We start from the raw sequence: 24713 nt of genomic DNA, 5'->3' as shown, positions 1-24713 counted from the left end.
ATAATGCCGAATTTTGCTCACTTTACTGTTTAGATAATTGCAATCAATTTTTTTTTGTTTTTTAGAAATTTTTTGCATAATTTTGAATTGCTATTGATAACACACAAGGGACATGATCAAAGAATAGTTTTTTAGTAATAAAACCAAGTTTCAATAATCATTCTGGTTTATTCAATCTACTTTCTGCATCATTCATTTCAGGGGTCCTTCAGTTCACTCCAATAATATATTTTTTTTATCCCTTTATCTACTCCGCGCTTGATTTGTGTTTGTTTGAATGAAAATTTACCGATCCAAATTACAAAATATGAATTTCACAAAAGAGTATGAAATGTAATCTCAGTGTAGAACTGAAAATGAATTCCGTCGGTACCTTTGTTCACCTGATCGCGTTTTTGTTTGTATCGGTCGAATGTGTCAAGTTACTCAGAGATGAATCTCAGTGCAGTCTGCTTCAACTATGCGGCAATAAACCAAGCGCTACAGAATTAGATTTATTGGAATGTGTTCAGCGTTTCGATGTAAGTAATTACTTCGAGTAATATGATTGAACTGAACTAATATTGGAAATATTTCCAGGCATCGCATTTCAACGATAAATGTCGAGCTGTGATAGGTGAACATGCACGAAATTTCTTCAGAGATGAAGGTCTTCGCCGTACATTGAATCAAAATTGCCCCGATGATATTAAAACGCTACCATGTAAACCAGAACAGAAATATATTTCATGCGTATTAGAACAGAAAGACAAGCAGACTGATTTCTATTGCCAAAGTATTATCCAACGGATAGAATACCTGCTTATGTCGAGCTTTAAATTTGCTTCGAATTATATTCAACTATGCGAAAATGATATTTCAAAATTAAAGTGCAACTCGGCGCTTAATAACGAGTATTCTATGGTGAGTTAGAGCCATCTTTATCGCAAGTATTTCGAAGAGAACGCTGAAGTATTCAAATTTCTATTTTTTTTCAGACCATTTTCGAAGACGGAGGTGTTTTGGACTGTTTGCAAAAACAAATCGATAGCATAATCAACGGCGAATGTAAAGATGAGATCTTATTTATATCTGAAATCCAAGGCGAAGACATCCAGTTGGATAAAGTATTGCAGTTTTCGTGCTCTAAAGATCGAAGGATGTTCTGTTCGGATTCGGAAAACGCTAATTCCGAATTGACGTATAAATGTTTACAAGATTCCATCAACGATCCTAAAATGACTCCTCAGGTATCTTTCACTACAATCCTGAAAGTTATCATCTGTGCAGTCTGTATTTCGTAATTTTGTTGCAGTGTCGAGAACAATTATTCAAACGAGAGAAACTAGTCGTTAAAGATACTGAAGTCAGTAAAGGTCTAGTTCGAGCTTGTCGAGCTGATATCAAATTATATAAATGTAAACGAAGCACATCTGATCATCGTAAAGTTAGATTGGCTCAAATATTACTGTGTTTAGAGAACGCAGCTCATAATGGTATTTAAAATTAATTTTCTTTTTCTCATTAAATTACCGAGAAAATTTATAACTCGGAATTTATATTCGTAGGTAGTAAAATCAGCGCAGACTGCCGATCGGAGATGGTCAGACATAGGAAGTTTCTCATGGAAGATTACCGACTTTCTCCCGAAGTAGTTGGAAAATGTTCGGAAGATATTGATAATTTTTGTAACGGACTGGAATCCGGTGGCAAAACAATCCATTGCTTATTAGAACATTCGCGTCCAAAACGACGTAAACAAACTGTCGTTTCTATGCCTTGCCAAAGAGCTGTGAGTACCTAAGGCTAATGTAGATGTTTTCTCTGCAGTATTAGTCAACTACATAACTTCTGATATCTTTACAGCTAGAAAATTTGCTAAAGATAACTGACGCTGGGGAAGACTGGAGAGTCGATCCTATCTTGAGGAAAGCTTGCGAATCGGTTGTTAGAAACGTTTGCCCAGACACAATTGGAGAAGATGGAAAGTGAGCATCTCTTCGTTTTTGAATTATTCAGTAATATTTTAAAATGCATATTGCATGCTCACGAGATTGATTTTATTTCAGAGTTATTTCGTGTTTGATGGATAACATCAACTCGAATAAGATGGAAAATGATTGCGAATCAGCGCTCATGCAAATACAGTATTTCATAGCACGTGATTTCAAATTGGATCCTCAACTTTTCAAAGCGTGTAAAAATGACGCTGTTAAAATGTGCCATGCTAAAAATACCTGGAACGACGAGCCTTCTAGAATGGATCCAGAACGAGGCCCGTTAGTCTTACCATGTTTATACAGATACGTATACTCCATCGAATCTACAAATAAGGTAAAACACTCTGAAATGTGTAATCAATCTTATTCTAAAACCTTGCCAATTGGATATTTCCTTAACATATTTCTCAATTTATTTTTTAAGCTGAAGCCAGAATGCGAACAACAAGTCAGAAGAGTGATGAGGCAACGAGCCGTCAGTGCCGAGCTCATACCCGAAGTTGAAGAAATGTGTATGGATGATTTGGCTTTATATTGTACCCAAAAGACCGGACTTGGAGAAGAGATGTTATGTTTGCAAGATAAATATACCAGGTTAATAAACCTGTCTCTTTTTCTGCTCTTTTAATTTCAGTCAGTTCGAGAATTCGCTAATATTTTAATTACGTTTGTATTCAGTTTGAAACCGAAATGTAAAATGGTCGTGGGTAATTTCACTGAAGCTGAAGCCTCTGATATTAATTTAAATCCAGTTGTGAAAACACATTGTAGAAAAATACTCGACGTGTATTGTAAAGTAAGCAAAAACTTGACTGATAACTTCAAATTTAATGTTTTATTTCTTCATCTAATTCTCTAAATATTACAGGAAGAATTACGTAACGTCAAAGGAGACTCACACGATGCGATGGGATGTTTAATTAAGCATAAAAATGACGAACAAACTCGACTAGATTATAAATGTAGAGCAACTATCGAACATTTCCAGTTGATTAGTATCAACGATTATCATTTCACTGTCGCATTTAAGGAAGCATGTCGACCTTATGTGATTCGATATTGCCCCAAGGCTCATACAAAAGCTCAGGTTATTTCTTTCTCCATTTTCTCGATTCATCTTATTTTTTTATGAATTGTTTGATAATTTATGAACATTTCCAGGTCGTTGAATGTCTCAGCGAAGTCACTCAAAACGACACGTTAAAAGACGAGAAATATAAATTATCCAAAGAGTGCAGATATCAATTAAGGGGCCAGTTACTCCAACAAAGAGAATTTATCGACTTGGATCCGAAATTAAAATCCTCTTGCGATAAAGATATAAAAACGTTGTGCAGTAAAGTGGAACCAAAATCAGCCCAGGTACATATTTACATAATTCATTTGACGCTTTTTCCCAATGAAGGAAAATAAATTTATTTTACTGTTAATTTTTACAGGTTTTGGAATGTCTTGTCGAACGTAAAAATTCATTAAGTGCTCCTTGCCATAAAATGGTGTTTAAATTAGAACAACACGACTTCACCGATAGTTCGAGTGATTATACATTGTTGACGACGTGCAAACAGATGATCAAAGAGTATTGTAAAGGCGTTGATATGTCACAAGCGCTCGTCTGTTTGAAAGTAATTTTTCAGCATTCGTGTTAATCGATCGTACATTCTTCCATTTGTTCTAATTGTTTTTCCCCAATTTTAGAAATTCAAAGACGAGCCAGTCTTTGACAGCAACTGCAAATCATTAGTTTTAAAACGAATGGTTGAACAAAGCGCCGATTACCGCTTGAATCCGGCGCTGCAAAAAGGCTGTACTCAAGATATTGGTAAATTCTGTATGTCTTTCCTGAAAAATCACTTACCCGATGTTGAATTCGAGGGTAAAATTCTAAAATGTTTAAAGGTATTTTAATTCTACTTCACGAGGATCTTCGTAAATGTTGAAAATGGGTATTAACTTTACTTTATTCACTTTGCAGGTCAAATTTAGGGAACGAAAATTACGAAAAGAGTGTGAAAAACAGCTCTCAGTTGTGCTGAAAGAATCAGCTCTTAATTATAAGTTGAATCCTTTATTACGCAACCTGTGTACTGATGAGGTAATTTGATTGGTGAATTATTTCATTAGAAATGTTTCAAAATGAAGTTGCTAACTCTTGAAATTCGATATTAAATTACAGATTAATAATATTTGCGGCGAAGAGGTAAAACTGGAGGAAAGTGGAAGTTCCGGTAAAGTAGAAGAATGTTTGAAAGTGGCCTTTACTGATGGTCGAATCACTGATCGAGCATGTCGATTAGAAGTGGCTGGTTTGATCGAAGAAGCCAAAGCTGACATCCACGTTGATCCCATTCTTCATCAATCTTGCGCTTTAGATATTACGAAATATTGTATAGATGTTCCTCCAGGAGCTGGAAGAGGTAAGTATTTGCCTGGGGGATGTTTTCTGAACACAAATATTTCAATTATTCGCTAATATTTTCTTCGTTTCATATGTGTAGTTCTCCAGTGTTTAGAAACAATACTCGCATCAGAGAAAAGATCATTACAGCCGGACTGTAAATTTAAATTAACTCAAAGAATGGAGATGTTCAAGAACGCAGAGCCTTTGGTAAATATTTTTTGAATTTTGAAACTAAATTGTTTCATTTGGAGTTCATCTAATAAATGTTTATTCACACAGATCAATTCAGAGCCGAAAAATTTCCAAGAACTAATCGATCATGTATCCAGATCTCCTTCTAAGAAGTATATCGTCGTTAGCTTATGTAGTATTATTGGAGTGATATTCATGTTAGGCTTGTTCTGTGGTCGAGTGACTCGCAGAGCAGTCATGCTGAAAAATAAATAAGCCCATCCGTAGTTTTTTTTCTATCTCAATATAATGCTAGTCTGAAATTTTATATCAAAACGACATATCTATAAGGTCTAGTTTTTAAATATTTTCATATTGTGTATTTATTTATATTGACGTGTTGTTTTTCTTTTTGATATTGATATCGAGTGATAATTTTTATGTATTGTATTTTACTCTTCCTTTCGCGTTGTAATGTTTTTATTTAGGGTCTGAAACCACCGTCGAAGTTGGTACGTTTACCAATGCTATGTATTTTAATTGCTCGCTTAAGCATCACAAAATACGTGTAATCGTGTATGAAAATTAATAGTTGTAACTTTCATCGATTTTTCCAATTATTCAATTGTGATATGTTTGCGTTTATATTGATAAGTTGTTGAAACGTTTACTTAGTGTTGATTTATACGAAATAAATGCGTTTTAAATAACGATATTTTATTAATTTAAACAAATATTTTACATTGAAACTAACCATACATATTTACAAGAGTACGATCAATCGTGGTGGTGATCTTCTTTATAAAATCTTAGCCCGCAGTAACCGCAGGAGTGATTGCCTGGTTTATCCTGAAAATCGTACGCATCAAATTAATCTCGGTCACGAAAGCGGTAGAATGATCGCATATAGAAAGAATTACTCACTAAATTAATATACACTTTAGGATGTCCGACATGTTCATCTCCACCATCACACCAAACAACTCGATCCTTAGAAGCAATCGGTGGCACTTGAGCGATTAAATCTATGGCTACATTTGGATTCACGTACTTTGGCGAGTTCATGAAACGAAGCCTTCTCGCATCGTCTTTTTCGTATTTCTGAAAAAAGGTGGTATCATAAAGAAATTACCCAAGCTGTAGGAGCGAATGAAGTCTGAAATGCTTACCTGGCCTGTGTGTGTTTCCTTATCTTCTGCTCCTTCGTAAAGACCTTTTTGGAATATGACATCTCGAAATCTGACAGAGTCAAGGCTTATTTGACGGATCAGCTTATCTTTAAGATTTACACCAACAGTTTGTAAGAATTTACCGGACATTTTGGCAGATTTACGTAAATTTTATAAATTATTTTGTAGTTATCAATTTTCAGTCGAGTTATCAGTATTTTGGAAGGTTAGGAGGGTAAACAAAAGATGGAGGGAGAAAAGGGGGAAATCAAATGAGTTTGAATTTTGAACTTCGAATCGAAAATACTTCGCAAAAATCAGAGAATTGTGAAACTTTGTGGGTTTAAAAGCAACCAGATTCTGTCCTGAGTTGAGTTTGAATAGTAGAAAGAAAATAGAATATTGAGAATTTTAATTTTAAAAGAAAACTTCGAAGAAAACGATACGAAATTCGGAAATTTTCTGCTCTCAGTGTTGCCATTTTTCATACTAGAAAAATTGATTTTTGTTTAGACTTTTGTAAAAATAATCAAAAACGAGAAATAATATTGTTAAGAAATAAATATATTTTAATAGAAAAAATAACATATATACAGTAAGAGTATACACAATATAACACAATGACTTGGCCATCAAAATACATAATATAATATAAAAACATCTAAGCTATACGAATGAAATATGTACAAACATCTCGAACTCCGGCGCAACGGCGCATATTTCTTGAACAAGAAGAGATACCTATAGTACAATAATCAATTATTTAGACATCGGTCTTAAATTTCAAGACCATTAATCCTCTGTACAAACCATTAAGTATAATAAAAACTTCCGCAGTCGACCGACGGACCATTCTTTCAGATTTTCCGAATATGAAAAAATTTGAACCTAATGAAAAATCGAACGGAAGGCAGAAAGGAAAGGAAAGGGAACACGGAATAATTTCTGGAAATTCGCTAATTGAAAAGCGCGCGCTGCTGTATTCATAAGCGAATATGTACAGCAGAAAAGGAGGGATTAGGGGCAAGGATCGTATTCTCCTCTGCCCCGACCACGACCTCTGCCCCTCCCCCTCCCGCGCCCTCGTCACCTGCGACCATCAGGCATTCCGATATTACTTGTGGTTTTTTCCAAAAAAGCCAAAGGTCCGAGCACATTTCCAGTACCTTGGTTACCAAAAGGAGAAGCTCTTTGGGCTATGTTTTGTTGCTGCATGAACATGGCTTGTTGGGGAGACAGCAGAGGTCCAACATTACCACCGAGACCGGCTCCATTTCCCGGTATACCGACTGACATTTGCTGCTGCATTTGTTGAAGCTGTTGTTGATGCATGTGCTGTTGCTGTTGCTGCTGTTGTTGCATTTGTAATTGCTGTTGCTGCTGCTGTTGTTGTTGTTGTTGCTGCTGTTGCTGTTGTTGTTGGAGTTGCTGGATCGCGTTTAAGAGAGCTGGATTGGAAGGTGTTGGAGGTCCCTGCATTGGACCCGGTGCTGTTGGTGGAGGTACGTTGTTCATTTGCGGTTGGCCGCTACCTGATGGTACGGGACTGGGGTGTCCTATGCCGGCAGATTGAGATTTAGCGTAGCTTTGTAAGTCTGTGAGCATGTTTTGCCAAACGTTGATTTTTTCGTAATGACGTTTCAGCAGTTCGTCTTTTCGTTGTAGTTCTAATCGTAATTCGGCCGTTTCCTGAGGATAAAATCAAGATTGCATGAAGATTACATTTGTCATGAATGCTTCGGTGTGCTAGAAACATACCTCTTTCATGATTAATTCCGGTTTTAATGCTGATAAAACGAAACGTTTTTGAAGAAAGAATGATTCGAGCTGACGTGCTATATCGAGAAATTTCAATGAAGCTTGGTCAATATCGACACGATTTTCGTCCCGTTCCAGACTGTTGAAATTCTCTTCTTCTTTGGCCAAAACTTGCATCAATGACTGTGAATAATCAAAAAACCGAATTGAACAAAAAGCTACAAATCAGCGTCAAGTTATGAGGGTTGAAATTTTCTTACCAAAAATGCTTCTTCAAATTCATCGACTAGATTGCCGGTTCCATTTGTAGGGGTAGCCATTGTAAAGCAAACGCTGAGCTGGAAATTACTGGAAAATAACAAACCTAACTTTATGAAGCAAGCGTAGAAAGAAATTAGCAATTTCCTGAAATTTTAACAATTTTCATCTCTTATCACTTTTCGTAATCAAAAATTCGATCGAGGCGCTTCACTTTTTTGAAAATGAATCAATTTTTTAAAAAATGCTAAAAACGGTCACACTGATGAAAGAAAATTGACCAATGAAATCTTTCCATTTTGCTGTTTGAATGATTACTTTTTTCTTCTATAGGTAGCGCTTAAAGCGATATTTACTTTGTTTTTAAATTTTATTTTTTTTGATAACGTGATTCGTGATAACGAACAAAATTGACAACGTGATTGAAATTTCGAATTAATTTTCGTTCGATTTGAATGTGTTTCTAGAATTTCAATTCATCATCCGTTTAATATGATGGTTTAGCAAACTCATCTTCAATTCCATGGCTAATCTCTCACAATTATTGGAACTATCACGTTCCTCCGATATCTTGACATTTGAAGCAACAGTTGATACCGGCTTTGAAGCTTTAGCTGCTAAAGAATGTCTCGATAAATTTGGTCCAGATGTAAATGTTTGCTACGAAAGAGGTCGAATATATGTAAACGTTCCTATTTCGCAGTATCATCTCGTACGTATACAATTTCTAGTTACTTATTATTCACTTTACAGCTTCTGTGTCATTCATTATGTTCTCTTTTTAACAGGTTAAGAACTTGAGATCAGTGAATAACCTATTATTGGTTGTCGACGAATTAAAAGATATCAGTTTTTTACCAGCTACAGAAAATGATATGGTATGTTTCTCCTTATTCGTCGTTTTCTCACCTTCAACAGTGTACGTTCAATTATTTCATGTTCAATTTCGCAGGCTCAAGATCTCTCAACAATAGCAAATTTAGCCAACACCATTAACTGGAAAAAACACCTCGATGCATGGAAGCAAATATCCGATTTCAACGGGAATCTGTATCCAACTCGTGAACAGTATTTAGAAGCAGTCTCGAAACTCGAGAAAAAATCTCCACCCGGTGATGAAAAAACTCCTGCTGATGAAATCAACGGTGTCGATCAAGAAACACCTCCTAAAAAAGAATTCAAAACTGATGTATTACAATACAGAGTAACGTGCTATCGATCAGGAAAACATACGTTTGGGTCTCAAGATGCTGCACGTGGATTTGGAGGTAGATTGCAAGATTTGTTTCAATGGATCGTTGACTTGGATAATTACCAGTTGGAAATTGTTCTACATATTAAATCCAGTTAGTTTCAAGTTGAATTGAGTGAGTAAAAATTCTAGGATAGAACTTGAGAAATTTTTTCGTTTCAGAAAACGCTGTGGTACTTATAACATTGACTGAATCATCCTTACATCGTCGTAATATTTCTCACTTTGGATTGACGACTCTTCGATCTACGATATCTTTTAATCTACTTCAAGTAGCTGAACCGAAAGTAGGCGAAATAGTTATGGATCCGTTTTGTGGAAGTGGATCTATCCCGATGGAGGTATGTTTTTTGCATTATGTTGGTTAATTTAATTTTTCCAAGTATTTTTGTTAATGGAATACATGAACAGGGTGCCATAGGATTCCCTGGTACTTACCATATTTGCGGCGACATACAGAGCAAATCTGCCACAACAACGTCGCTAAACAAATCCTCCTATTATTCAGATTATAAACAAAATCTACCAATCGACCCGTTACGATGGGATGTGTGCGCTTTACCTTTGAGAAACTCGTGTATAGATATCGTTGCCACTGATCTGGTTAGTTTCACTTCACTCAATCGTATCAGTATTTTTCTTCTATTTATTCTCATGGTTTTCATTTTTGTAGCCTTTTGGTCGACGAGTAGGATCGAAAGCTCACAATAAATCTTTGTACATGGAAGCTTTACGAGAACTAGCTCGAGTTGTTAAACCATCAACGGGTCGTGTCGTACTTCTTACCTCTGATCGCAGAGCATTCAATATAGTAAGCTTATTGTCGAGTATTTTTTCCTCCCTTAGCTTGATAAAATGGTTCAAAATTTTAATTTTTTTTTACAGGGTATGCATCAGAATAAAAAGTACTGGACGCATGCGAAAACCTTAGGTGTGAAATTAGGTGGACTAAAAGCTTGTGTTTATTTTTTACTTAGAACTTGCTGTGATTATTGACCAATAAAAAAGTTATCATTTTTTCTACTTCGGTTGGTTTCTTGCTTCGCAATAAAAAACAAGTCGAATAAAACATGAAAACAAATTTAATTCACAGATATAATAAAATTAGATAAAAACTGGCGTATTGTAATTCATCACAGAATCGTATTTTAAATGAAACAATAAAATAAAATTCAAAAAGTAAAAAATTATCCGCAGGAAGTTTTGAGCGTCGAATAACTATTTGAATAGGTAATCATCTGTGATGCATCATTTTACTTAACGTATAAAAGCAGTCAGTTTCATTTTGAAAGCTCTCAGACCGTATTAGGAAAAATATGCGTTAAAAAAATAAAACAAACGAGACTAGACATAAAAAAACTTGGAACACGATGAAGCTAGCGCATAAAATAAATCTAAAAACTACACCGTTATCCTTCATATTATAAAATAAAAGCAAACGAACAAAATTATCACATCTTATTTCACTTTAAAATTTCGATTTCCGTTATCGAGAAGGGGACTTATGTCGTTTTCCATATCACAACCCTACGATCTTCGCCTCCGGTAACTACCAGTGATCCATCTTCGTTACAATGCATTGTTGTGATAGAATCTGAATACAAAACATAAAGAGAAATCAATTGAACGGTACGATATCATTTCAAGAATTGAGTTTTATAAAAGGCAAGAACAGATACGTCAAGCGGAAGAGAAGGGAGCGATTTTTTTTTTGTTTCAATGACCTCAAATTTGACGAGTTGTTCATTAACTCGCTAAATTTTGAGTTTCTCATAACCTCACATGTCTCCTCAAGGGTTGAGATATCAATTAGAGGATTTCCTCACCAGTATGAGCATGCATCGTTGCAATTGGAGCATTTTTCTTCAAATCCCAGAAAAACAGAGTGCCAAAACTACCTCCAAGTAAGACACGAGTAGAATCCCAAAGGACACAACTGAAAAAAAAGGGGCGTATTTTCATTAGTCTACAATCAGATTATGATTTAATCAAATATAAACGGAACTAGGAGAAAATCAATAATTACTTCAATATTTGATCCAAAACTTTGAAATAAACTTGAGACCCGGTTTCGACATCGTATACTCTGAAAGAACGGTCTTTACTGCAAGTAATTAATCTATCGCAAGCATGGCTGAATTTCAAATCTGATACTAGATCCGCATGACCTACATAAATTGCAAAATAAAAATAAGATACCGTTTGCGTAGATTTTCGCTCGACTTATGTGGAAAAAAAAGGCTTTCATTTTACCAGTCAACTTGGTTTTCAATTTATACGTATCCAGAGACCAAACAAAAACATCTCCTGTTTCAGAACCCGATGCTAATAATTTCTCGTTACTGTAACCATTGAAGAAAAAAAAGTTTTCCATTATCGAATCAAAAACAGATTTCTTACAGGAAAACGAGAATTCGAACCTGGCAACGTTCAAGCAAGGTATTCTCGTTTCGTGGTTGAACTGAGCTATCAAACAAGACGTCGGTTTCAATTGAGTCCATGGTAGATTAGCTTTCCAAACACGTATCATGGAATCCCACGATCCAGAAATTAATCGCTTGGTATTATTACACCAACCTATGCACGTAACCGCGTCCTCGTGTCCTCTTACTGTATCGACAATACTTCCGCATTCGATGTTGTAAACTAATCTGCAAACCGAAGACAAAGACAGGTGTCCTTGAAATAAATCAACGACTGAAAGCTAAGTCGAGATGTTATTCGTTGAAACTTACATTGTGCTATCCCAACAACCGATCAAAGCTGTTATTCCATCATCTAGTAAATAAACCGATGACAAAATCATTCCAGTAAGCGATATACTCCTTTCTTGTGACAAAGTCGAAACGTTGTGCATTTTAAACAACGCGTCTTTGCCGACTGAGAACACAGTCGACGAATCTTTCGATATTGCGACCGAACTGACGGGTGATCTGTGCGTAGTAGAGCAATAATTCGACTGAAATTCTTTAGAATTCCATTGATAATTGAATTCGTATTTTTTTATCGTGTCTGCAAACAAAGGAAATGGAAAAATATCAGAATTTATTTCTTGAATGAAAGTGATGTCGAGGCAAAGAAAGTTTATTACCGTCATTCGATGTAGGAGCAACTTTCTCGAGCGCTACCAACGAGCAGGTACGAGCAGGATGAGGTTTCTTGAAAACTTGTTTGGGAATTTGACCGAATTCCATTATTTGGATTTCTAAAGCGTGTCTCTGGTTCCAATCCTTGACCGAGTTTAGGTCAACAGCTCCTTCGTAGCATAAATAGTAGAATTCTGCGAAGTAATTTTTCAATCAGAACATTTTTCTGACACACAGGATTTCATACGGCGTAACAAATTAATAAATCTGATTCTGCCTTACTATTATCAGCTTCTTCAGCTTCATCGCCATTCTGCTTGTATCCGAATATTAAATCAATCCAGTGGTGTAAATTCGCCGAAACTTGATCACATTCTAAAGCTTCTCGTAATTTTTCAATAAAATCTGCAGGATCTGTATAAAAATGTTCGATGATTGAAATTAAAAAATATTCGATTCGTGCGCGAATAATCACTCGAAATACTAACTCGCTGCCCAAGGAGGTAGTGTAACATCGCCGACTCTAGTGCCATCGTGTTTATAACCGAAATTAATACCGTATTTATTTTCAAGGAAATCGCCCTTCTGCGTAGTATCGTAAAATTCAGGCGTCAGTTCTTTAAAATCTGACATATTGGTTAACACATTTTTCCATATATCGTACACGCTGCCAAAAGTAATTTCCAAATTAGCACGAAAATCTATTCAAAATCTCTGATATGATAACGAGATAGTAACCTGTTGAACATCCTGTCTGGATGATCGAAACGACCATTTTGAAGGCACAGCATATAATGAGGGTATTTCCGGACCAAGTAAAATAATACGAAACCCGGAGTTGAGTAATGAGATCCGTATAAAAACTTTGGAAGTGACATTTCATTATAGCGTTCCTAAAATTAGAACACATTAGCGATGAGATTATCAATTTAAAAAAATATATATATTATCTTCAGGATGATTCACCTTTAAACGTTTCAAACGTTCCGGATTTAATGCTCCGATAGGCTTCGATAAATCTCTAAACGTTTTAGGATTCGTTAGATCTAAAGTGGACGATGAATAATCAGCGATAACCCAAGGGAATACTGGATACTGAGTTAAATCATTGAACGTTCTATCTGCCATGCTGCGAAAATTAAATCGATAAGATATCATACTGATTTCGATATCGAGTTTTTTAATTTAAGAAATGCCACAGATATATTCACCTATTGATATAGAGTAAATAATCGTAATTGGATATAGTCCCATTTTGCCATTGTAGCGTCATTATCTCCTGATCGGATTCGCTGAGATTTAAAGCAGGTTGTTTTAAAATAGCGTTATATAATTCATCTCTGGCTTTAGTGGTTTTCAGAGAAATATATAAATGCGAAGTTGAACTGTTTTCTTTGCAATATATCTCCAAGCCCTAGAAAAAGAACCATAATCGAACTTGAATTACATCCAATGACGAAGAAATACATATACACCTATGGATAGAGAGCAACGTACGACATGTTGTAAAAGAAACCTTCTTCTGATGATCGACTTGATATGGGAAATGCGTATTTTAATATATTGTTGCTGCGACAAAACAAAAGTAAAATAATATAGAAATTATACAAACATGCAGATCGATTAACTCATTTCTCATATGACGTACCGGTTCGATGTTGTTGAAAGGTTGAAAGTATAGATTTTGCGTAGATAGGACTATTTTACCTGGGTTCACAACAAGCGGAGATATTTTACTTCCGATCGTTTCGATTACAATTTGATCGTCGAAACTTTCCAACCAAGTTGGGTCGAATTTCATGCGACATTGTCTATCGTAAGCAATCGCTGCGACCTGAATTGAGAACAAAAACACTTGTGAAATGTGAACATGTAAACAAACAATTGTTTATACATTTTCCACTCGAATACCTACCATTTGATTTTGCTCAGCAACTGGAAGAGATGAAGCTCGATGTAATTGTGACATATGAGGAAGACAGTCTTCAACACGAACGTAATTAAGTTTAATATAAAATTTTCGTTTACCCTAAAAATACAAAGATATCAATATGGGAAAAAAACACAAAGACTGATACATATAGGTGTATCTTGCTTACGTGTTTGAATGTATAAGGAGCTAAGATATTTCCAGTTAACATTTCAACAAACTGTTTACATTCGATGGATATAACTTGATTCGTCTCGTGCATAACACTGAAAAAAAAAAGCAATCAGTCATTATGCTAGTCTTACGATGAAAATACGAACCAAATCAACAAGTTTAGGTTTACTGAGGCTCATGTCTCTTGATTTCGGTACACTCTTTGAATGGTATTTTAATCAGAGGTAAAGATATATCGCGTGGATTAAAAACAAGCGACTTTGAGCACACTCTGAATCGTCCGATTGATTTATCAGTTTCATCTTTGGTGAACAACGATTTCTCAATTTCAGTTAAATAACAGCTGTAATCTTCGAAGTAGTATTCTCCAGGTTCCAAGAGCAGTAGAGAAAATCTGAAGCAAAACATAACTAGCTGTAGCTATAATTTTATCGATGGAATTTCATCGTTTTTAAAACAACACGTACCTTTCTTTATCCATTGCGAGGCTAAATTTGAATGTACATTAAAGAACGACACAGTATTTACTCCACAGCTTCGGTGTGATTTTACCACAGTTTTCCAGCAGAGATGGACAAGTGTACGATGTTTGCATTACACTAGTAATCTAATTACTTCAAATTAATGAATAATGAAACTGATTAAGTGATTACGCGATCAGATGAGCAGATTTTTATCACCAACGTGAAGTATGGCCGGAAATTACTATCGATATGGTATCGAAATATCAACCATCGAAACAGATTTCATTCGTGGAATACTCTAGTGGCAATGATTTTAAATTCCGTTTTTTCAAGCAGAACTTGATTTAAGCAGAATTAAATCTATTTAATCTATTAATTATGTATCATTAAAAATTATAAAATACGCAGAATTGATTTTGCACCGTCGATTTGAGTATAAATTTCAATTATCATTTTGAAATCTTCTCAAAAATCTGATATACTACATCGATATAATATTCTGACATTGTAAATCGAAATATCGATAATTCCATTCATTTTCTAACGGCGTGTAAGAACAGTTGCTTTTCACACAAGACTCAACATGAACACGAATAAAAAAAAGTAAGTATGAAAATTAAATTTTACACTTGAATTCGTATGCTGTACGAACGCACTTTCTAATTGTCTCATTGTATTGCTAGCTAGTAAATGCGATGAAAGTAGCTTGCGGACACATCTGCAATAAGATATTTTTGTCCAAGTATCGTCAATAGGCCTATAGTCCGAGCTACTATAAAATTGCTGTATCTAATTATACGAAATTAAGTCTTATTTTTCATTTTCAGTGACATTCTGCGATCAATCGAAGATCTAATTAAACGTATAATACAATCGGACCCTCCAACTATTGAATTACACGACTGGAGAAAAACAAATCTGCGGTTTACCGATAGGTAGTATTTGCTCATCTATGTTCAGCCTTACAATTAATCCGTATTCGAGAGAAGAATGCTTATGACAAGGATTACTTTTTGTTACAGATTAACTACGACATCTAGTACAGATTCCAATGTCAGATATATCAAGTTTCATCGTAAGCAGAGTCGAATGTTATTTACCTCTGTTGTTCATTTATTGACGAAAATTTACCATATGCTTAGAACTGACGCTTGGTACACTAAACGGTAGGTATTTTAATCGAATTAATGTACCGGACAAAAGTATATTGTGCCATAATACGTCGAGAAATCTTAAGAATCGGAAAGGGCTAATTGTGTACAGCATCAAGTTGTGCAATCGTTTACTTTGGACAGAAAACTTTGTAATACACTCGCATACCTAATTAAAATATCTACTTATTAACACAAAGTAGCCAATTATCGAATATCAATTTTATTCGCGAAATTACACTTAATTTACTCGCTAATTGTAGTAATAACATTCGAATTCCGCGTCGATATGTAAAATTTTCACAATTACAGGGAAATATATTACGATGAAATTGATATAATGGTCAATCAACGGATGGTCGATTCTTCGTTGTTGATTATTTGCTATTTATTGAAATGTCCGCCGTGGGAATTGAATATCATGAGTTCAACGAAAGGTTTAGTCGCTGGTCCTTTGTGTATGAAAACCGGAGAAGATGAAATAATCACTTGCATGTCACCTGGAGGTAAATTAGCACGTTGGATATTTACAATTGCCAATAGGTACCTATTGTTAAGTGATTTTCTTCTCATTTAGGTACTATAATCCCGCATCGTATCAGTTCAAGGAGCACAGAACTCAGAACACAAGCTAAATGTGTTCTGATCGTTGAAAAAGACGCTACGTTTCAGAGATTACTCAGTGAAAAGTTTCTGGAAAAGATGCCAATGTTTATTTTAGTTACGGTGGGTGTCATTATATCTATGGGTATTATGTCTAATTACGAGTATTTTTTTATTAATAAATATTCTAAATTTACAGGGTAAAGGATACCCAGACATATATACTCGCATTTTGGTCAAAAAACTGAACGAGAATCTTCATTTGCCAATTTTAGCTTTACTCGACGCCGACTACGATGGTATTTATATCATGTGCGTTTACAGATTTGGATCAGCTGTAAGTTCCGACGGTTCGTTTTTTATATTTGAATAATGAAATGAAGACTAACAGCTTGTGAACTTGGTTTTTTGTTCTAGAAAATGAGTTCTTTCGCTGATAAGTTAGCTACGCCGAATATAAGATGGCTAGGAATACATCCGTCTGATTTGGAATCATATGCGGTTGAAACGCTTACATTAGAAGAACACGAAAAAAACAAATTGAGAAGTTTAGCCAAGAAAGAATGGGTAGTACAGAACAAGGAATTGTTGAAACAGGTATCTTGATCATAAATTTTATTTTATTCGTGTACATTGTTGAAGAACGTCTGATAACGCCGTTTTAATTTTTTTTTAGGTAAACATTTTACTAAATTTGGGACAGAAAGCTGAGATAGAAGCGATTTATAAAACATCGCGCGAATTTAACATCTTTGATTACATTGGTGATAAGATAAAGAAAGATGAGTTATATTGAAAGTAATTAGTTCGAAGCTTTTGTATTCTCATTCTCATTGTATTCATAATTAGATAGGATCGGGTAGGTCTTAAGTACTTAAATCGTTTTGTAAAATTATCCCCTTGTCAGGTTTCGTTTTATTTCTTGAGATTTTATTAGTTTTATGTTATAAATGATATCGGTTTCTAAACTGTATTTTTTCAGTACAACTCGCTCCTTATTTATACCTAACTCACAATTTTCAAACCTCCTGAAAGCGAAAAGACATTTTTTTAAAAATTAGTAAAGATCTCAATACTTTATTTCTGGATCTGGAATACTCCTTCAAGTTAATTTACGTTACCAAGCATACGTTACGTTGGTTCTATTCTAACGTGTCATGAAATTCACATACTTGCTCGCTGAAGGCGAACTATTCCTATTCTTGGAAGATAGCAAGACCCGTAGGTGTTGCACCGTGCACCGTTATGTATTACTCAGTCCTAATATATCCATTGATATTACAGTGATTTCCTGTACATCGTAATACACTTAAGTATTGATTATAAGTCATCGATATTCCAATAACCTTGGGTTTTTCTTATTCTTATTACAAGCAGTTCATCAATCGATGTTCTAACGAGTTGTGAATTTTTTAATTTTCGTGTATTTTTCATCACTTGAGTACATATTCAAACATTTTTTTAAAAAAACCAAATGAAATTTTCGTTCTTTTTTTGTAATTTAGTTTCATTGCTTAATTCCCCCTCCCCCTCCCTCTTCCCCCCTGGTTGTAGTTCTGAGTTTTCAAATTCTCAAATGTTTGAATGTTTGGATTTTTCATTTTTTCTTATATTTTTTTTTTTGTTCAGGTGGTCTCTTGATGTCTTTAGTAAAACGTTAAAAGTTCATTTTAGTCAAGTTCAGTAATTTTTAAACTATTAAGTAGGTTTTTTTCTTGAAAATATGAAATTTTGTCAATTATTATGTTCTGTTGTGCAACTGATTTACATTATAGATTCGAGCTAGAAAAATTGAATTTTTTTTTGACAAAATTTAAATTTTTCATACGTTGCGTCTTCGGTCTTACTGAGGTTATTTGGTCATTTTTTTGTCCTATGCTCAATCAAAATTCGAAAAAAGTTGAAAAACGACCCATCTTAGACCTTTTTTTGGAAAGCATGTCATACCTCAACAAAAAAAAAAAAAATCGAAACGACTGAAATCAGAATAGCAACCCCCAAGGAGGCATCCGGACCTCCCTCCTCCCCCCCGAGAAAAAATTTATTAAATATTTTAACAATAGATGAAGAAAAAAACCTTTGAAAATTGATACCTACATTCATTCATTATTTAGGTAGGTATACGTGTTTGCAAATACTCGCCATTATAACCCTGATTAACCTTGCTTTACGATGGAGAAAATTTGATGAAAATTCCGTTAGATCTTTGTACCTGCGAGTGCGAGAGACGCTGGCTCGAGATGATAATTTTATTCCAACAGTTGAGCAATTTTCAATTAATATTTTTCACAATGAGATAAGCGCATAAAGCAGGAGAAACGACTGCAAAATACGAGCAAGAGCACACGAGAGATAACGCCTATCACATAAGTACCTTTCCAACCTCGTATGTACTTTATTAAGATGATCACGTTTTATATAATTTTCACGAGCTAATTTTTTAATGACATAATTTCACAGCTTTACCTATACCGGCTCATTTACATTTTACCATGTCGGTTAAGTAGATAGGTAGGTGGGTAGGTAGGTATTTTTTTTCACGTATAATTAACGCCTGTATCTACACTACATCGCAAGTACTCGTACGTGCTTTTCATCTCAGTCTTTATCAGTGAAACGAGTAGAAAGGGTAAAAGTAAACACATGCTGGGGGATGTGGGATGTGGTAGTGTAGACTCGGGCTGAACGAAACTGTTGCTACTGTTGCTGTTATGGTAACGACATCAATCTCAGCTTGTAATGATATTACGGATAGCTTTAATGGAAGTAGAATAGTTTATATCGAACCGTGAACCGCACAAGTTGCACATTTTCGACTCGACGGTGTGAAAACTTTTTTTTACGAAATTCAAAGTTTTTTTTTCTTAAATTACTTAACTGTTTTTTTTTTGGTGTTTTTTTTTTCTGTTCAAAAATTCAATATGAACGGTAACGCTAGCACGACCGGTAAATCTTTACCGATGGCTATAAATAATAATAAAAAAATCGTTTCGAATTTAACTAATCTTAAAAAACAAACCTCTTGGCAAGAAGATTTAACCGAAAATGATATCGATGTGCCTGGAACACCGAGAACTCCCAGGACTTCTACGACGCCAGGTAAAATAGGTATTACAAATATTATTTTTTCCTTCGTTTTTTATTTATTTTTTTAAATCACGTTCGAGGAGTCAATGAGGATGGTATGCGGTGTATTTTTGGCTTAATTATTCGTCGTCGTATCGAGATTTTGTCATTAAAATTAACGCGTCGATGGTTTTTTTTTTTTTTCAAGAGATGGAATATTTTTTATGTCAGTGGTCACCTTTGCTTGTGGCACGTGTATTTTGACGGTATCGATGTCGATTGAAATTTATTTACAATTACGAGGTTTCATTTTAGAGCTCATAAGGATGAATAATAAATCAGTTCTGCGTGTAAAAAATTTGAAAAAAATATAATTTCGTTCGTGTACCGAAATATACCTATTTTGTGAAAATTTTATCTCGAAATTTGGTTTCAAAGTATTAAGTAAGTCGAGTCTTTGAAAAAAAAATTTGAGTTTTCTTTTTTTTGCTCTATAAACACTACTTTTCTCGAAAATCTCATTTCGAAAAATTAGATGCCATAGAATGTTTTAAACCTTCTCCTCCCCTCTCCCACCCCTCCTCCTCTAAGTAAAACGCTGGAAACGTTGTAAAACAATTTAATCCTTTTTATTTTTTGTTAATTATTGTGTTCGGTAAAAAAAAAGAAGGATTATTTACCCAGCTGTAAAGAGTGAAAAGTTTTCATCGCGAAGAAACCCTTTTAAAACACTCTCTCGTGCATTAATTTAATAATGGACGAAATTTTCAACATTTTACGCAACAGTCTATTAATTTTATAGCACCCTAAATTGGCAACAAAAAAAAAAATTAACATTAGAGCACCGAAGTAGATACATAGATAGGTAGGTAGCATGTTCTTAATAAAATTTTATAACCTTGCGAAAAGCTTTACTACCTACCTACGTTTGGAAAATAACACCTGTCGGTAAAATACTTTAATTTTCTTTAGCCTCCTCTTCTGACAAAGACGTCGATTTGAAAATGAAAGACGAGCTGAAATTCAACATAAATCAGATCTACCTACCGGACTGACAAATGTATTGAACGTATTGACTGCATAATGTATAATTTGCAAATGCAATATAACTTCACCTGCTGGTGGAATGATTAACGATTAATTCATTTAATTGTGATTGTAATCGATGCACGATGATGCAGTTTGATTTTTCGATCTGTTGTGCATAGATTAATCGCCTTGGAACTTGAGGTTTTTACTATATCTGTATACATTGTTGAAATGTAAGATGATTTATTATTATTAGTTTTAACCAATCGGGAAACAGAAAAGTTTTTAATTTACAGTAGGTATTGATGTAATCTTACTCAAAAGTTTTAAATGAAATAGTTTTTTTTTAATCAGTTTGGATTCAAGGATTTCTTTTACAAATGGTTATTGCATCTTCACTCTTTCATTGAATATATTTACTTATTTTGAAATGAAATGTGAGATAGGCTACGATTTATGATACCCCCCTCGAGCGCGGGTGATTTTCTCGTCCCTCAAATTGTATCATCATATGACGCAATATTACCCATCTGTGTGTAAAATTTTGTTTTCACTGCTCAGCGATGATAATATGACATTTTTTTCAAGAACTTTTGATTGGATGGGTTAAAAAAAGAAACATATGGCTTGAGTTTCGATTAAGTTTACGAAAATAGTCAAAAAAAGCAGCTTCCCCCTCCTCTCCCTCTGAAACATGGCCCACTCCCTTGAAAATAAGCGATTTGAGGTTTTTTAGTCTTTCTTAAGCGATAAGAACTCGATTCGAGACCGTTTTAGAGTGGCAAGGGCTCGTTGAAACAAATCCCGAAAATCAAAGTTTTCTGGTTCAAAAGAATGAAAAAAATGAGAATCATTTCTTGAAATCGAAATACCTACCTATATTTTTTGGGATCAAAAATTGCAAAATTAAAATTTATGAAAAAGAGTAAATTTTTATTTAAAAGTTTTCGAGTGAAAATACGAGTAGGTGTACCTATTTAAGAAGAAAGTTTTCCTCTGGAATCTTCCATTTATAACCGTATTTCTAAAAGAATGTGTTTTTTTTTCATTTTTTCCATTTTCATCTTCATTTTGCTCAATAGAAAGAAAAATAAGTTCAAATGAGTCGGTTTTTCAGTATTTTTTCTCTGAATTTTTGATAAAGCCTCATTATGACTTTTCACGTTACCTATTTAACCATCCATTTCATCCTTCCAATTTCAGGTGGTTTCTGAAAATTTCACGATTTTGATTTTTTTCTTGAAACTTCTTTAAAAAGAACTTATAAAATACTTACTTAATTTTCACTCCTAAGTCATTCTATAATACTTAGGTATTTTCGACTCAGCTAAAAAATAGAATTTTTGATATCATTTTGTTCAAGTCCTTCAGGAGAAAGAGTGGGGAGGCAGGGGCATCTTCTAGATAGTAAAAATAGGTAGTGAAAAAATTGTGATTTTGAAAATGGAAGCTAAAAGTAGTGGAAAATTAGTGATTTTGGCAACTCTGAATTGGAAAATGGGTAGTGAAAATTTAGAAAACAGTAAAGTGAAAAAAATGTTCGACACTTTGAAAAAAAATTTGTCTGTAATATTACCCCACAATTAAGGTCTTTGAACGAACCCAAAAATTTGAAAAAATAGGGTGGTAAAAATGCTTCTCGAGTAGTACTGAAAAAAGTAATTTTTGCTTGACTTGGTTTAAAACTTGTTTCAAAGTTCAAAAGCACATTAAAATCTAATTCAGATACAGGAAATTTCCATCAAAACTTCCAAAAGTTGAATGTTGAAAGTTGAACTTCTCAATTGAAGGTTCAAATTTTAAAATGAAGCTGTAAGTGAGAGCTACGATAATTTAACACTTTCAATGAATGGAAGCGAGTACCTTTCCCCCACAATTTGGGGGCATATTTGAAAAAAAATATCGAAGTCATGTGGTGTATCAAATGATATATCAAATGGTATGTTTTACAAAATTTTGAAAACGAAAATGGCCTCAGTTTTTTGGATCTGATCCAATCCAAGTCCGTCAAAGACTCCAGACTCCTTTTACCGGAGTCAAAACCTGAAAATATTGATAAAGTCATACGATAATACATTGAATTTTTGAAGTTACTCAACACGAATATTGGGGTTATTTTTTTGATGCGACTCCTGCCAATCTTCAAATTTTCATGAAAAACATTTTTTAAAAAATCAGTGGCGCACTGGAGGTCAAATCAAAAACCATAGGGGCATTCTAATTCGTTCAGGACCCTCAAAAATCATTTCGACTGAAATGTGTATTTTCATAAAAAAATTCCTCGTAATTTCTACAACTTGAAAGTTGAATGAAGATCCTATGAAATTGGCATTTCTCATGCACATTTTACCCTATTTTTCTAAAAATTAGGCAATAATGAAAAAATACACTGAGCAAAATCAAAAATAAATGAATGAAAAAAATTGGATAAAATATCATTCACATTTTTAGTTTTTTTTTTTTTTTCATTTTCGAAGTTCTGAAGTTTTGCTTTGAGAAGGAGGAGAATGGGTGATCAAATGTTGACCTGTGGAGCTCAAATTTAAAAAAAAAATTGTTTTTCGTGATCCAAAATGTTTGATTGGCTTTGTCAATTTTTTTAAAAATGTGATATAAAAAGAAATCTCGAAAAATTATATTTTTTTTTTATAACAGTCATTTCTGGATCACGATCAAATTATGAAACAGGTTGCAGATTTGATCCTCCTATAAACATTATTCTACAAATTTCATTTCGTGAGTACTTTCTGATTTTTTTTTTGTAATAAAATGGTGAAGGTAGGTAGTAGAATTATTGGAAGATTCTTTCTAAGAGGGAAGGTAATCAGTATGACCAACTGTCTACAAATTACCAGAAGTCACGAATCCAGAAGTTGGTCGCGAAAGTTGTAACTTTGTCTTTCATTTTCTCAACTTTTTTGCTGTAATATTGGCAATATTGCAAACAAAAAAAATAATGGAGAAAAAATGTTTTACTTTTTAAATTATAAACTGTCTTAAAACTTTGCACTCGCTTCGATTAGGGCAGATTTTCATTTTCAAAATCGAAATTTTCAAAAAATAAATAAATAACTTACCTACCCATTTAAATCTGAAAAATATTAAGGCCAGAAAAACCAGTTTTTCCTCAAAGATAGACAACCGAAAACCAAGAAACTTTAAAAAATGATTCATTTTGGTTAAAAACTGGAATCGAAGCTTTTATTTCAAAAATCTCCAACTAAAATCTTTAATAAAGCCAAAAATGTATAGATTTTTTGTAAAGATTTTCCAAAAAATTATTATGATGAATTTTCTTACAAAATATCTTGGTTTCTTGGTCACCTTGTTGATGAAAATTTTTCTTCAGTTCAGTTTGCTTCCAAATTTTTGATTCTAGATTTCAGTTCGGGATACGAACTTCGTTAGAAGTTTCGTGATTTATTTAACAATTTCCTCTCGTTTTTTGGGGGGGGGGGGATGGAGACCTTTCCAAAAAGTTCTTACACAACTGACACAAATTTGTAATAAAAATATCAAATCCCTGAAAAAATACTAAAAGAGGGAGGCTTCTTCATAATATGTACGTGCAATCAGCTGAGTTGAAATTTTCAAATTATTGGAATAGATTGTGATGAGATGTAGGTAGAGGTACCTATAATGGTTTGCTATGAAAAAGATAAAAATCTGTCTCAGACTCCAAAAAACGTACAAGTATTAAAATAATTTCAAAATGTATTCAAAATTTTACTTGAAAAATTGTAATCTAATCATTTTTTACGAGTAAATTTTTGGGGAGGGGAGGGGGAGTTGTAGTATGGCATTGTAATATTTGCCCTATAATCTCGTCTTGGCTCTTTCGATGACTCTGTTTATAATTCCCACCCCCCCCACCCCCCCCCCCCCGTTTTAAGGAAGTTGATAGGATTTTTCACTCAAGTCATCGAAGTCCAGGTTTTATACTGGATTTCTTTTTCAGAAACTTTTTAAATTGAAAAATTCATAAACTTATTTATGGTTAATTCGTTACTATCGTATCTGATTTTAAAAACACTTCGTACTCCTTTCTATCTTCCTTCGAAAAACCAACTAAAATGCCGAACTTACCAGCCAGCTTTTATACCTATCATTTATCTCAGCTCTCAAAAAATCATATTCAACCCTGTTTAAAGTTAGATTCGAAGTTCAAAATTAATGTAAACCTATGAGTCATTTCGTAATTTTTCCTTGTTTGTGCTATCGT

General features: G+C 34.1%; 7 protein-coding genes across 8 annotated transcripts in view; 4 read left to right on the top strand and 3 right to left on the bottom strand.

The window, feature by feature from the left end:
• Positions 1 to 56: 56 nt before the first annotated feature.
• Glg1 (golgi glycoprotein 1) lies at positions 57 to 5261 on the top strand. The gene is made up of 17 exons (XM_065347275.1): positions 57 to 521; positions 580 to 903; positions 978 to 1229; positions 1295 to 1475; positions 1548 to 1771; positions 1846 to 1967; positions 2049 to 2313; positions 2404 to 2573; positions 2658 to 2775; positions 2848 to 3066; positions 3141 to 3341; positions 3419 to 3604; positions 3678 to 3878; positions 3955 to 4074; positions 4156 to 4396; positions 4478 to 4587; positions 4660 to 5261. Exons 1-17 carry the CDS (start codon positions 327 to 329, stop codon positions 4825 to 4827), a joined length of 3297 nt encoding a protein of 1098 aa, XP_065203347.1. The 5' UTR covers positions 57 to 326; the 3' UTR covers positions 4828 to 5261.
• Positions 5248 to 6170, bottom strand: ND-13A (NADH dehydrogenase (ubiquinone) 13 kDa A subunit). The gene is made up of 3 exons (XM_065347283.1): positions 5721 to 6170; positions 5476 to 5652; positions 5248 to 5400 (listed from the first exon to the last, which is right to left on the bottom strand). Exons 1-3 carry the CDS (start codon positions 5868 to 5870, stop codon positions 5329 to 5331), a joined length of 399 nt encoding a protein of 132 aa, XP_065203355.1. The 5' UTR covers positions 5871 to 6170; the 3' UTR covers positions 5248 to 5328.
• Positions 6171 to 6263: 93 nt separating this feature from the next.
• Positions 6264 to 7937, bottom strand: LOC135833451 (mediator of RNA polymerase II transcription subunit 28-like). Its single transcript, XM_065347280.1, has 3 exons — positions 7739 to 7937; positions 7479 to 7661; positions 6264 to 7409 (listed from the first exon to the last, which is right to left on the bottom strand). Exons 1-3 carry the CDS (start codon positions 7796 to 7798, stop codon positions 6807 to 6809), a joined length of 846 nt encoding a protein of 281 aa, XP_065203352.1. The 5' UTR covers positions 7799 to 7937; the 3' UTR covers positions 6264 to 6806.
• Positions 7938 to 8120: 183 nt separating this feature from the next.
• Positions 8121 to 10011, top strand: LOC135833449 (tRNA (guanine(6)-N2)-methyltransferase THUMP3-like). The gene is made up of 7 exons (XM_065347277.1): positions 8121 to 8448; positions 8525 to 8614; positions 8689 to 9082; positions 9151 to 9329; positions 9400 to 9591; positions 9662 to 9799; positions 9874 to 10011. Exons 1-7 carry the CDS (start codon positions 8260 to 8262, stop codon positions 9982 to 9984), a joined length of 1293 nt encoding a protein of 430 aa, XP_065203349.1. The 5' UTR covers positions 8121 to 8259; the 3' UTR covers positions 9985 to 10011.
• Positions 10012 to 10052: 41 nt separating this feature from the next.
• LOC135833448 (protein FAN-like) lies at positions 10053 to 14885 on the bottom strand. Its single transcript, XM_065347276.1, has 18 exons — positions 14646 to 14885; positions 14348 to 14572; positions 14174 to 14270; positions 13990 to 14103; positions 13723 to 13908; positions 13572 to 13643; positions 13286 to 13488; positions 13041 to 13203; positions 12813 to 12967; positions 12563 to 12741; positions 12357 to 12488; positions 12080 to 12268; positions 11724 to 12000; positions 11409 to 11639; positions 11242 to 11330; positions 11015 to 11156; positions 10815 to 10924; positions 10053 to 10582 (listed from the first exon to the last, which is right to left on the bottom strand). Exons 1-18 carry the CDS (start codon positions 14657 to 14659, stop codon positions 10491 to 10493), a joined length of 2670 nt encoding a protein of 889 aa, XP_065203348.1. The 5' UTR covers positions 14660 to 14885; the 3' UTR covers positions 10053 to 10490.
• A 179-nt stretch (positions 14886 to 15064) lies between these two features.
• LOC135833450 (meiotic recombination protein SPO11) lies at positions 15065 to 17302 on the top strand. Its single transcript, XM_065347279.1, has 8 exons — positions 15065 to 15245; positions 15470 to 15577; positions 15665 to 15808; positions 16106 to 16299; positions 16371 to 16519; positions 16596 to 16733; positions 16814 to 16993; positions 17073 to 17302. The coding sequence occupies exons 1-8, from the start codon at positions 15226 to 15228 to the stop codon at positions 17190 to 17192; spliced, it is 1053 nt and encodes a 350-aa protein (XP_065203351.1). The 5' UTR covers positions 15065 to 15225; the 3' UTR covers positions 17193 to 17302.
• A 1737-nt stretch (positions 17303 to 19039) lies between these two features.
• Positions 19040 to 24713, top strand: part of Pu (GTP cyclohydrolase punch) — a 32253-nt gene continuing 26579 nt past the window's right edge. The window contains exon 1 of one of the 2 annotated variants that reach the window (XM_065347281.1): positions 19040 to 19504. In XM_065347281.1, the coding sequence (XP_065203353.1) occupies positions 19318 to 19504 (187 nt within the window). In that variant the 5' untranslated portion in view covers positions 19040 to 19317. The remainder of the gene's footprint in view (positions 19505 to 24713) is intronic. The other variant, XM_065347282.1, reaches the window with a different exon arrangement.

Source organism: Planococcus citri, chromosome 1 (genome assembly GCF_950023065.1).
Source record: "Planococcus citri chromosome 1, ihPlaCitr1.1, whole genome shotgun sequence".
NCBI lineage: Eukaryota > Metazoa > Arthropoda > Insecta > Hemiptera > Pseudococcidae > Planococcus > Planococcus citri.
The sequence above is the reverse complement of the archived record's forward strand: the minus strand, read 5'-3'. Positions and strand labels throughout refer to the sequence as shown.

Bases quoted from the DNA above. Each gene is read 5' to 3' on its own strand.
- Glg1 (XM_065347275.1), top strand. From the start codon at position 327: ATGAAATGTAATCTCAGTGTAGAACTGAAAATGAATTCCGTCGGTACC. The intron at 1,772-1,845 runs GTGAGTACCTAA...ATATCTTTACAG, and splicing joins CTATGCCTTGCCAAAGAGCT to CTAGAAAATTTGCTAAAGAT. The intron at 4,588-4,659 runs GTAAATATTTTT...TTATTCACACAG, and splicing joins TCAAGAACGCAGAGCCTTTG to ATCAATTCAGAGCCGAAAAA.
- ND-13A (XM_065347283.1), bottom strand. From the start codon at position 5,870: ATGTCCGGTAAATTCTTACAAACTGTTGGTGTAAATCTTAAAGATAAG. The intron at 5,653-5,720 runs GTAAGCATTTCA...ACCTTTTTTCAG, and splicing joins AGGAAACACACACAGGCCAG to AAATACGAAAAAGACGATGC. The intron at 5,401-5,475 runs GTGAGTAATTCT...TACGATTTTCAG, and splicing joins CTAAAGTGTATATTAATTTA to GATAAACCAGGCAATCACTC.
- LOC135833451 (XM_065347280.1), bottom strand. From the start codon at position 7,798: ATGGCTACCCCTACAAATGGAACCGGCAATCTAGTCGATGAATTTGAA. The intron at 7,662-7,738 runs GTAAGAAAATTT...GATTATTCACAG, and splicing joins AATTTGAAGAAGCATTTTTG to TCATTGATGCAAGTTTTGGC. The intron at 7,410-7,478 runs GTATGTTTCTAG...TTTTATCCTCAG, and splicing joins CGGAATTAATCATGAAAGAG to GAAACGGCCGAATTACGATT.
- LOC135833449 (XM_065347277.1), top strand. From the start codon at position 8,260: ATGGCTAATCTCTCACAATTATTGGAACTATCACGTTCCTCCGATATC. The intron at 8,449-8,524 runs GTACGTATACAA...TCTTTTTAACAG, and splicing joins CTATTTCGCAGTATCATCTC to GTTAAGAACTTGAGATCAGT. The intron at 9,083-9,150 runs GTTAGTTTCAAG...TTTTCGTTTCAG, and splicing joins TGTTCTACATATTAAATCCA to AAAACGCTGTGGTACTTATA.
- LOC135833448 (XM_065347276.1), bottom strand. The intron at 12,001-12,079 runs GTAATAAACTTT...CTTTGTTTGCAG, and splicing joins TGCTCCTACATCGAATGACG to ACACGATAAAAAAATACGAA. The intron at 10,583-10,814 runs GTGAGGAAATCC...TTTTGTATTCAG, and splicing joins AACGATGCATGCTCATACTG to ATTCTATCACAACAATGCAT.
- LOC135833450 (XM_065347279.1), top strand. From the start codon at position 15,226: ATGAACACGAATAAAAAAAA. The intron at 16,520-16,595 runs GTGGGTGTCATT...CTAAATTTACAG, and splicing joins CAATGTTTATTTTAGTTACG to GGTAAAGGATACCCAGACAT. The intron at 16,994-17,072 runs GTATCTTGATCA...ATTTTTTTTTAG, and splicing joins ACAAGGAATTGTTGAAACAG to GTAAACATTTTACTAAATTT.